Source organism: Octodon degus, unplaced genomic scaffold, assembly GCF_000260255.1.
Source record: "Octodon degus isolate 3935 unplaced genomic scaffold, OctDeg1.0 scaffold00101, whole genome shotgun sequence".
Lineage (NCBI taxonomy): Eukaryota > Metazoa > Chordata > Mammalia > Rodentia > Octodontidae > Octodon > Octodon degus.
The window spans coordinates 3,260,986-3,273,781 of NW_004524677.1; the positions used below are offsets into that span (position 1 = coordinate 3,260,986).

The window sequence follows — 12,796 nt, forward strand, 5'->3', positions numbered from 1 at the left end:
GTTTGTAAGTAGGATCACAAGTCTGCATCTTGTACAGCAATTAACCACTAAGAAGAATATATGCAGTGCATTATTTGTTGAAACTGTAGTTTCGATTTGATTTGAAACTGTCTCATTGCTATATGTTTATCAATAAAACTTTGAAAAGAAAAAAAAATATTAGCTCTCACCTTATACATAAAAGAATTTAAATTCCACAATCTATATATTTACCGGCTAAAGTTTTACATGAACTTTGGGCATCAAGAAATAGAAAAGGAACACTTACCAGAGAGTGAGACATTCCCATTTTCAGTACCAGTTTCTTTCAGTGAAGGGCTACACCTCTCATTCTGGGGTTCTAAAATGTCTCTATACTTGGAGACCATAAGAACAGAGATAAAGTATACAACAGCCAAGGCTAAGAACTGAGCCTGTTTGCTGTCCTCCTGTAAAGAAACAAAAGTGATTTTTTGTTGTTGTTGTTGTTACTAAAAGATATGAGAGTCTAGATGCAAATGCCCACAAACACCCACATGTTCACAGTTATTGTTGTGAGGAGTGGCTGATCACAGGGAGGCTGTGGGTGGCCTGCTTTTAGGAAGGCCAGGTTTGAAGATAGGTCACAGGATACAAGCTGCAAAGATTCATCCTTGACTCAGCTTCCTGCCCTCTCTGCCTGCTTCCTGGATCCCAGGAACTGAGCACATTTTCTCTACTAGCCCTCTCTCCCATCCATTTCCTGCTCTGAAGCCAACCAGCCCTGGGCTGTAACCATGCACCAAAATAAATCTCTCCTCCTTCAAGCAAATCCCGAATAAAAATTCAACTATGCAACCAATATGGGTATCAGGAATTTTGTCCCAGCAACATAAAAATGACAAAACAATGTTTTAATTTTACTTCACCTAACAACATGGAAATATGAAATATTCATAGACCTCTTGATATACACAGAAAATAATACATTTTTATTCATATAATAAATGAACAAATTTTTTAGCAAGTTCACCTGAGCAAACAGATAAACTGCTAGGGAAAAAAGGGGAGGAACCATTTCAGTTAGAGATTTTACTATTCACAAAACATGAAAAAAGAAAACCTGGCTCATATGTAAAAGTGAAGGAATTCAGCTGGGCATGGGGATGCACATCTGTAATCCCAGTACTCAACAGGCCAACTCAGTAGGAGGATTACCGTGAGTTCAAAGCCAGCCTGGGCTACAGAGTGAATGTAGAGCCAACCTGAACAGCATAGTCAGACCTTGTCTTTAACAAAAAAATTTAACTCAATCAGATGCAATGTACCATTATACAATTTACAAGATTATTCAAATAAATAGTAATTATAACTCCATAAGAATAACCGATTATTTTTACTTCTAATTGTAAAAATTAAAACATATAAAACATCACAGTTACAGTTGTGCTTCAAAAAAAAAAATATCCAGGAGAACAAAATGAAACTGTGAGATACAAAACAAAATGCTAAAGGAATTCTTAAGAATATTTGGGGTTAAAAAAAAAAAAAAGAATATTTGAAGTAGTGCAGTTAGTGCTCAGTGAAGGACTGTAGTAATAGTCTTCATGAGGAAAAGGGCACTGACTACAGGAGAGGCAGGCTACCCTGGTTCTCCACATCACCCAGGGGTATCAATGACCCCTAAAACTCATTCAATCCTCTACACACATCGTTGTTCTCATAACTTTCAAAATGGGCCTGAGTTTAAATGATATAAATGAAAAAATCCAAATTTGTCTATCAACTCCTGAAAACTAAAGGCAACTGAAGCAGTAGGAAGTTTACAATACGAAAACAGAATTAGGGGTTGTAGCCTAATGATAAAGAAGAACCTGCAAAACATGGCAAGGCTCTAAATTTTGTTGCCTGGCAAGAAAGATGAAAACTAGGGCCAGACACATAGCTCAGCAGACTAAAGCACCTGCTTACGCTGGCTCAGCAACTGGGGGTTGGTCGCCAGCATGCCGTGCCAGCCCCACCCCCGGGGCACGGTGAGATGGAGATTGAGACTGCGCATGGTGGCACACGCCTATAATCCCAGCACTTGGGAGGCTTAAAAAAGGAGGATCACTAGAAGTCCGATCTACATAGTGAGACCTTGTAAACCCTGTACAAACCCTGTACTAAACACACACACACAAAAGATAAAAATTAATGACACAAGTAAGATTAAAAGTTAATGGTAGTTAACTCATGTCAAAGATTTAAGATAACATCCATTTCAGAAAAAAAAAAAAATCAGCCTCTGATTCCCCCCCGCCCCCCGAACCAGGGCTTGAACTCAGGCTCTGCACTTGCCAGGCAAGCACTTATTCTACTGAGCCATCTCCCTGGCCTCAGCCTCTGATATTTTATCAGGCTCTCTTAATATATCATTTGAGATAATTTTTAGACAAATTTGTAATCTGACAAAATTTATAGTCTTTTGTAAGTCCATGTAATTTCTTGATTTTAGTTGAAAACATAAATATCTACTTTTCCTCTTTTACTAATGATTCATTTTCTGCAGACATGAATGCACTGCTATACCACACAACTCTGCCATGTTTTAAAACTGCTAATAATCACTATTAAAAAATGTAGGCAAATCACTTGGTCTTAATGCCAAAATTAGTCATATATGCCTCACTAAATCCTTATTTATTCCATCTCATTCCCTAGATACCTCATTTTTACCTCTTAAAAATTATGTGATCTTAAAAACAAAATGAAATCTCTTATTGCTTAGATGTAAATCCTCAGAGGGTAAATACAAGAATTAAATGAGATGTTAGACAAAGATCATCTAGTGTGCGGTAACAACTAAGCAGTGATAATATCTCAAATTCAATACTTGTATAAAAGACCTAGAGAAGAACACAAGAGAGGACAAAAATACTACAGAAATAGAAAAGAAGAAGTGAATTTATAAAGTACATAGGAAATATATATGCAACATATATTTAGAGTATCCAGCACTAAACACAACTAAATGGTCAATAAATACAAAAGATAACCATGATTTTTATTTTCCTCTTTATACTTCTTAACACAGTTCTAAATTTTCAACATCAGCTGCATTCTATATCAAAATAAATTAACACTTTTGTTTTTTGTATTTAGTGCAGAGTCTACAGGATCTACAGGGTATCACTACACAGATTGGACTTGTAGTGATTCTCCTGCTTTCAGCTTCCCAAGTGCTGGGATTACAGGCACACAATACCACACCCAATCTGTCACCATCTCAGCACACCCTGGGGGTGGGGCTGGCACGACAAGCTGGGATCAAACCTCTGACCCCTACGTCTGCCTAAGCAGGCACTTTAATCCACTGAGCTATCTGGCTGGCCCAAAACAAAACTATTTTTAACTTTAAAAATGAAAACACTACACTGAAAGAAAGCAGCATTCCATCTGTACTTCTTTGCAACTTTAACATAATTGTGAGGGAAAAAAAATCTAATATTTAATAACAGAAGTGTTAAGAAACTTACCATTTTATTACATTCACAGTAAAGATTCTGGAGGTAAGCCTACTGGGTTTGAATACTGGCTGTCATGTACTAGCAATGTTAGCTTGAACAATGTATTCACACTCCCTAAGCCATAGATTTTCTTATCTACCAAATATACACAACTCAAGAATTTGTTGGACTTACCAACTATGTACAAAGCCTGGAAGTGCTTACTGTATAATATTAGGGTATTGTCACAAGGACATGTCACTAAATGGAGTAGCATCACTAACTCCATTTGTACACTAATCCTTTCCAATATGCTAAGAGTCTAAAATTACTTTCAAAAGAACTGCTATCTAGGCCTTCGTATTCCCGCTAAACTCACATATTACAAAGATCCTTTGCTTTCAGTGCTCCAGACCAGGGAGGAAACAGGTACCAGCTAACAGAGTGCTTAAAAGAAATATGTTAACTTACAATGTCTCTGAAAACAACAGCCCTCAGGCGGTTGATGTCCATGTCTTGCAAAAGTCTGTCAAGGTCTCTTACTGGAGATAAGCCACCTGTCACAATATCCACTGGACTCTAAAATGAAACAAATAAATAACTGTATCACAGATTATTTTAGAAATACACATAATAGTCCACTAAACAATTTGTTTTGAAACTGTCTCATTGCTATTTGTTTCTCAATAAAATTATGGGGGAAAAAAATAGTCCACTAAACAGAAATTCATGCTATAACGTTCCCTTTGCCAGTGTTTGTCCAAACTTTTTTCTTCTTTGGGGGGAGGCTCAGTGAGTATAGAGGGAGTTTTGTGGGGAAAAAACTGACATATGAAGGAAAAGGTATCACAGAAACAAGAAAAGTAAACATTTGGAAAAGCAGACAAGATTAACTACAAGTTAATCTTTACTGTATATTTAAGTACAAACATTTAAATATTATGTTCACATACTAAAGTAACTATTTTAGGCTATCTGTCAGATTTATTCAACTTTATGTTGAAATGAACATATTAATTTGAGACCTTCATTGTGACATGTGAGTACGCTTTCCTGGAGCCTGATGTGCCCACCTTTGCTGCAGATCTCACTCCAGGAAGCAGGCTGTGTGCTGTTTTCAGGCCTTTTGCCGCATCACCTCGGGCTTGCAGCTGTGAATGCTGCTGACACTCTAAGCAGTTCCTCACTGCCACTGCACACACTGTCCAGCACGGGAGGGAAAACAGCGGTAAAGAAAAGCATATTCAAGATTTCAGAATAGACATAAACCACCTACACAATACAATTCACATAACATTCTGCTTAAAACAGATTACTGGTGGCTAATTCCTAAAATGACCCATGACTATCACGTAGGGTAGGTTGTCTAGTTCTGACCTCTTTTATGATCCAGTTAAGAACTAGAAAAGTGGGATAGCCCAGTGGTTTACACTTTTAGAATCTGCTAAAGGGGTTTAAGAATTTTGCCTTTTTAGTGGTGGAGGTTTAATACTGAGGACTGAACCCATTCTCTGCATACACTAGGTAACTACTTTACCACTAAGCTACATCCCAGCTCAGTTCAGGAATCTTAGCTGTTTCACAGATCTCACACAGGTTGGCTAGGTCAACTTTTTATTAAGAAAAAGATAATAAGGAAAAGAATTTAGAGAAGAATAGAAGAAAATAGAGAGCAAATCACATCACTACGAAATAGTCCAGGATAAGAATCTTCCATTACCTTCACTGATGTAAAATAGTTGAAAACGTTCATGCTTTTCTTACACTGCATCATACAGCTTGACAGTAATAGAAACTGAGGGCATACAGGATATATAGGAAGCTCTAGATCTAGCATTTACTGGCTTTCATTCAACTTGCTTACAAAGTGGGGAACAGCAAAGAAAATTTGATTGATATATACTCCATAATTTCCTCTCTAAAGCCTCCACCAAACAGGTAGTTCCTCAGGATATTTAGAAGTTAACTGTGAATTCTAAATGACAAACTGGCCATGCACAATAGATTATGAATTGCATGATACTACATATTCATCTCGGTTTCCAGCCAAATCTATAGTGCCAAATATTTAACAATGAAGGGTAGGAGAGCAAATTTTGGATAAAACAGCAGCCATAAGTGGGGAAGGCCAAGAACCACCAGTGTACCATAGAACTAGGGGATGTAACACCCTAGCTTAGAAACAAAAATAAAAATAACAAAAGAGAGCAACAGAAATTGAAAAAATAGAAGAGAGGAACAGGGAAGGAGAATATAGAACATGATTTTCTCAAATTTGGTATGTTATTTGGAATATAACTTTTGTATTAATATTGTCATAAACTGCATAAAATCAAATTTGGGTCTTTATTATAAAGTTAAAAAGCAACAGCAGGTGTGGTGGCACACACTGTAATCCCAGCACTCAGGAGGGAGAGGCAGGAAGACTGCCAAAAGTTCGAGGACAGAATGGGCTACACAATGAGCTCAAGGCCAGCCTGAATTGCATAGCAAAACCCTGTCTCAAAAAAAAAAGGCTAAAAACCCCACCAGACTTCCTACTGTCAGCTAGCTTCAGTAGTACAGGTTTTTTTACTGTGGCCACCTTACCTTCTCTTCACCAACCTCAGGAAACAAGGGAGTGGGAAGACCCAAGATGAAAGCATTTGGATCACTTCCCTGGCTTATTCCACATGATCAAGCGACCCTGGACAAGTCACTCTCTGGGTCTCACTTACTCACACACAGTTCTCAGGTGTCGTAAGAAAGTGGCTGTATTATCTTATAAGTCTTTTCTACAGCTATAAAAATGAGGACAATTTCTGAACTAATGCTTTTAAGAAAGTGAAAAAGTTTTTTTAAAGGTATATAACAAAGCAATTAATTTAAATATTTTAATTATGTTACTAAACTGAAAGTTTAAAGAAGCATTCTACAATAGAAAGAATAGGAATACTATTAAGAAATATATTCAAATTCCAACATCACCAACTACAGTTTTCAAATTTTAGATGAGTTTCCTAGCTTCTCTGGTCTTTAATTTCCTCAGATTGCCAACTAATGTGAAAATTAACAATAAAGATGACAGCCAATAAATGATAGCCTGCATTTTGTAATGTTTGCCCATTTGAATCTTTCTTAATTAAAATTTTTAAATAACTTCTATAAAGTGTGATGTCAACTTCTCTAAAGTATCTTAACCCTAAAGTACTTTGAATAGCATATTAAGTGAAAGTACTACTTCTAGAACCAGGGAGAGAGCTCAGTGGAATAAGTGCTTGCCTGGCAAGCAAGCGCACTATCCTGAATTTGATCCCTGGAACCACCAAAAAAATAAAAATAAAGTATTGGTTCTATAAAGAAGGCAGAAGACAAGTATTTATTAGCTGGTGAAATAGATACTAAAAATGGGGAAATATTATTTCAAATTTTTCAAATAACTGGTTTTTTGGCTATTGTTATATTTTCATAGGTGCCTTATTTCTGATCCATCTCCACAAGGGTCATGGTTCCTAAGTGTTTCTATTTCTTGAAACCCCTCCCCAACCATCTACTCTCCATATAACAAGTCTCTTAAAAAAGTCTCAGTAGTATAGCTAGAGAGAACTTTTGCAAAGGAAAAAGTTTTTTCCTTCACCTAAGAAAGTGTAGTTAACACTTAAAAGTCTTTTTGTATATATTTACTTTTACCCAAAAACTGCTTCCAAAAGAGCAGAAATATTATGGCTCTATTAATTGCTTTAAAACACTACTTGCATTTGAGTAAAGGCTATATCTGAATGATGCAGTTTAGAACCTTGGCACTAATGTGTGTCAGACAAAAGGAATCAGCAACACCGGGGACTTGAGAGACAAGGTTACATCTCTCCTCTGACATATATAATCCAGTATAAATTTGAACTAGACCCTTGGATGAATCACAAAAACTGAGAAAGACTACTTAAGAGCAAAAAGAGACTGAGGAAAAAGGAAAATGCAGGATGGCCAGAATCACATTAGCAGTTTTGCAATTCCCTCCTCGCCATGCCCCAACTTATTAACTACTACTATGCATAGGACACTAAAACATACTTAACACACGCAACAACCAGGGCAGCACACAATCTTTCTCCAAAAGAAGAAAAACCATTTTCAATTTAATATTTGGGTCACCGAAGATGTTAAATTCCTAATATTCCTGAACTAAGGATTCTAAACAGCTCACCCAGTCGGAGACACTGTCGTAAAATTCCTCCAGATGACATATTTTTTTCAGCTTCAATTTCAGTAAAGCCAAGAGAACTTGCAAATATAAGCACATCCACAAGGCTAATCAACCTCTGCAAAAATGTCACAGAGGCTTCTACTGAAAGACCTTGAGTAGGTTCGATATTCTCCAGCTCGTGCTGCAAAGAATAAAGTTTGATACTTAGTCTGATAAAAATATAATTTTACCAAATATATTCCTCAAATTTCTGAGTATCAAAAAAAGTCTGGCTTTCAGACAGCTAATACAATGCAGTGATTTATTTACTTTATCTAAAAAGTAAGGGCAATGGGAACATTCAGATGAAACACCATGAATCATATTCCTCCTAAAATGACTCATGCCTAAGAAATCAACATTTTTAGTCTTCATTCTAAAAACAGGTTCTATAATTCTTTCAAGTAATTGTAAAAGATTCCGTTGCTTCTAATCTGTAGCCACAATGTGCAGACTAGTGATTACACTTATGGTCTTAATCAGTAAGGATGCATAACACATGTTTTCCCACCAATTATACATAGCATTTAAGTCCTTACTGTAGCCGATGTCGCAGCTGAAAGCAATGGCAGTATCCCCCCACAAGCCATGACCATATTGTCCATCACTTGAGAGATGAGATGAATCGTGTTGTGTACAAAGATGACATTATCGCTGCTATTCACGAAGTCCATAACTGTCTTTGTTGAATGGCTGTCCAAAGATAAATCATGTTTACTGATACTGCTAAGGAAAGGAAATCACAGTTTGCCTTTCTGAGGGTAGGGAGGACAAGAAAGTACTTTTGATTCATCCTGAAAACTGAGGAAAGATAATGTTGTAGTAAGTACTGGGAATGTGTACTTTCTCAGGAGAAGTGGATTATTCTACATCAGTATTAGTATCTGTGATCCTCTTTAGTGCTGAAAACAAGCACTGCTCAGATCTAATATTAAAAGTTGGATAAAATTATCTTTAAGTAGCAATAATTAAGAGGTGTTAAATGTTCCATTAAAAATGCATTTTCTACTAACATTTTATTAGGTAACACCATAACATACTTCAGAGTAAGAGTCACATACAAACAAGGCACTTGCAAAATTACAAATCAAAAATGGAAGATAATCTGAAATACACAGACATGGGCAATGGCATACTGAAATTTCAACTATCTTTTAGTACTTTCACTAATATTCTCACTTGCTAGATCTACCTTCTGGCAAACTGCATCTCATAAAGTATGCTACAGGAAACCTTATGCAATTAAAAAGGAAAGCCTTAATTTTTGTGTATTTGTAAGCCAGACAGGGATTCTTACAACACAAAGGAAATTTTAATTCAACCAAACATTCTATAGACTAATGTATATTCTACTTTTTCAATCAAATGAAAATAAAAAGTCTGAAGTTAATTGAAAATGTGTGTATTCGTGTGTGTGTGTGTGTGTGTGTGTGTGCAGGGTCTCGCTACACAACTAGGACTTACAGTGATCCTCCTGTTTTCAGTCTCTCTATTGATGGGATTACAGGCGTGCGCCACCACGCCTAGACTCCATCACCAGCTCAGCATGCTCGGGGGCAGGGCTGGCACAGCATGCGGTGCCAGGGATCAAACCCTGGCCCCTGCTGAGCTATCTCACCAGCCCTGAAAATGAATGTATGTATTCTTTAAAAACAAAGACCAAAAAAATAAATAAATAAATACAAAGACCAAGAAATGTATATCTGCTATAATAAACATATGGACAAACCTTCTCCACATCTGTATATCTGTTTCTATGGAAAATAAGAGATCAGTAAGCAAACGTTGATGCATTTGAGACCACTTGAACTCTGGAATACGAAACATAGCAGATCTGGAGTCCCTCCTTTGTCCATCAGATGCATCTGATGCTGTTCCTTGCCCTGGCTGCTCCTGCTGCTTTGACACCTAATACAGAAAACATTAAAAGTAATAAAAATAAATTCAACTTCATAGAAAGGCACTAGTAAAGCAACTAATGTTTTTATGCATTTCACATAACAAATACATAAATTTTAAGACACTAAAGAACCAAATTAGAGAGAGAAAAACGATGAGTAATAACATTAATATTTTAATACTTCGAAACATACTTATTAAAAATGATCATAATAGAATGTAATTAACTTGAAGTCACATCAAGTATTATCCCTATACCATCTCATAAAGGAATCAAGCAATTCTTTGTTTTGAATTTTAGCACAAAATAAAATGTATAATCCAGGCTGAATTATAAATTTGCAAGAATGTAAAACAAACTAAAAACAACATAATGCAGAACAAACTCACCAGGGAAGAAATGGAAGAAGGGAGAGAAGATAAAGTAGAAAATGGTGTCACTCTACCCTAGCCCTATTGTCTCAGGCACCATCCTGAGGTGCAGCAGAGGAGAGGCTGAGCCTCCAGGTCACACACAGACTCCTTCTTTGTGCACAAGTCTCAGGAGCCAAGTGAAACCAAGAGCTTTGCAACTAAAAGCACATGCTGCCCAACAGTTTATTGGAAAACTATCATGCTATAACTACATTATCAAATGGGTGAAATGCAAGTGTTTTCAATATTTGATTTATAGACTTAAATTACTCAACCCTGAAGCTTGAAAAAGTTCTTTTTTTTTTTTTTTTTTGATGCTATGGTAAAAAGAAAATAATAAGAGCTGCCACTTAATAAACTCATACTGTAGTGAGGAGTAACAGTGGTATAGCATTTACATAGCAGGTGTAAGGCCCTGGGTTCACTCCTCAGCACTGAGAGACAAAGTAAGAGAGACTCAAAGTTACTGCAGATACTGTACTAACAATCTGCAATAGAATTTTTACATTTACTGTATTTATGTAACTGCAAATAAGACAGGAACTAAATTCAAAATAAAACGTAAGTACAAACATACATAGAGAAGACAACATACATAATTACCTCAAGCGCAGGTCTATGAGGCTGAGGTGACTCCATGTTTGTGCTGGCCTTTAGTTCCAGCTTCTCAGTATCTGTAGCAACATTGGACACATCCAACCTGACAATCTTTTGCTCAGAAGCAACAGGGGTCTCAGAGGCATTATCATGATAATCACTAGTTGATTTGGCTTCTCCAGTAAGATAAGCACTTTTCTTCCTGCCCTCCAGCAGCTGACTACTGTCTGCCTGTACTGTTGTTTGGGAAAGAGCAGGTTCAGGTGAGGCAGCTGAAGATCCTGATACTGCCATGGTGAGGAGCCCAGAATCTTCAGAATCCTGAATTTCATTATCACTGTGCTTTTTTGTTTCAGGTTCTTCCTCTTGACATATTAATTCACGGTCATCAAGAAACAGGTCTGGTTTCTCACTGGCCTCTGAAGCATCTGGAGACAAACCATTACTTTGGAGCTCTGTAGACAAGGTGGATACCTCAGTATGACTGCTCTCCATCTTGAGTTCTACATAATCATCTTCTTCCTCTTCTCCTACAGACTTTTCAAGTAACTCTGGCATCTCTGCAGCATCCTCTTCAGAAGGTGAACTTATGGAAGCAGTTAGTTCACTGATGGTCACTGTGTCTTTACTGGCAATTTTTAAAGAATTAGAGTCAACAGTCCCAGACTCTACCAACTCAGAAGATGCTTCTAAGTCTCCTATGTTCTCTGTTTCATTTGTTTGTGTTTCTTCCAAAGTGGCTTCATCTAGTGACTCCTCATTTTCTTGCACTGTTTGTCTGTCTTCATTAGCTGTATTATGCATTTGCAGTTCAGTGTTGGATGTACAGTCTATGGAACTCGTCTTCCCAATACTTGAGTTTTCATCACTGTTTCTAATTAAATGAGAGACAGAAGAATCCTTCGTATCTGATTGTTGGGAACCCACTGATGCATCCACATCACTGACAATGTCAGTGACTTCGTGAACTGAACTTGAAGAACATGGACCTATCTCTTCACCAACTCTCCCCTGCTGTTCCCTAAACAGACTGGCAAGGTTTTCTTTGTGTATTTCAAAAGTGACCTAGATAGAAATGTACAGTCAGTTAAAATACACATAAAAAATGAGCACAGCATTCAGCATATAAGGCTCAAATACATTCATTTTCCAAATACATAACTTATAAATATTAAAAAATTAAGTTTTCTGTGATATCCTTATTTTAGTAAAATGATTTTAATAATAACAGGTAGCAAAGCATGAGACCACGAAGTGACTAAAATTAGCTTATTCTTCAAGATGTACAGGAAAAGCATTCACTATTTTTCCGGGCCTCATTACTTATGTGAAGACTAATATGCACCACTGCAAAAGGCGTTATGCCATGGACAGTGTCCACTAAATAGCACACAGCAAGCATAAGGACAACTGTGATTTATCAATGATTTTTAAAACTTTTTTACTATAATCTCCATTATTGTTACATATGGTACAGTTAATGTTTGTTCCATTTATTTGCACTGAACTATAACATGGGAGGATAGTAGATGATGATAAAAGAAGAAAAGCTGATGTTTTTAATGCACAATGCTCCATGGCCTTTTTGAATAACAAGAGAAGAGGGCAAACCCAAGTATAAATGAGGCACAATGTAAAACTTTCCTTTTATAGCTATTAGCCAGCTTTATTTACAACATCCACAGAAAATCCATGTCATAATGTGATACAGCTTAAAAGGAAAATATTTAGGAAACTGACATTTTCCTAGTAATATTTCCTAGCTATAAAGAAACTGCTAGTCATAAATACTAAGGGAACCTTTTTAATAGCTAAAAAAAAGGTATGCATTCCACACTGAACAGTAAAACAATACAGTAACATTAATAAAATATAATTTCTCATACCAATATGTGATTTCAAATGCTTATTTTGTTTTGTTTGTGGTACTGAGGATTGAGCTCCCTAAGCCATCAAATTGCATAATCTAGGATCAAATTTGCAATCCTCCTCCCTCAGCTTCCAAGAGTGCTGGGATTATCAGTGTGTACCACTGTTCCCAGAAGAAATGGGTTATTTATTTTAATCAATCGTTTATAATAGGCTCTTTGTTTGACTTTAAATTTCTCATCTTCGGGCTGGTGAGATGGCTCAGTGGTCTAAAGCACCTGCTTGGAACAAGCTTGGCAAAGCACAGGGACTGCGGTTCAATCCCCCAGCACCACATGCCAGCCAGCCC

The 12,796-nt window shown here is 36.8% G+C and overlaps 1 protein-coding gene across 3 annotated transcripts in view; it reads right to left on the reverse strand.

Annotated features, from left to right (window-relative positions):
• Positions 1–12,796, reverse strand: part of Lrba (LPS responsive beige-like anchor protein) — a 752,085-nt gene that overhangs the window by 543,924 nt on the left and 195,365 nt on the right. For all 3 annotated transcript variants that reach the window (XM_004638688.2, XM_023723655.1, XM_023723656.1), the window contains exons 22-28: positions 10,585–11,643; positions 9,398–9,576; positions 8,208–8,361; positions 7,630–7,810; positions 4,520–4,647; positions 3,918–4,025; positions 269–428 (exon numbers count right to left, since the gene is read on the reverse strand). In XM_004638688.2, coding sequence (XP_004638745.1) covers positions 269–428; positions 3,918–4,025; positions 4,520–4,647; positions 7,630–7,810; positions 8,208–8,361; positions 9,398–9,576; positions 10,585–11,643 — 1,969 coding nt within the window. The remainder of the gene's footprint in view (positions 1–268; positions 429–3,917; positions 4,026–4,519; positions 4,648–7,629; positions 7,811–8,207; positions 8,362–9,397; positions 9,577–10,584; positions 11,644–12,796) is intronic.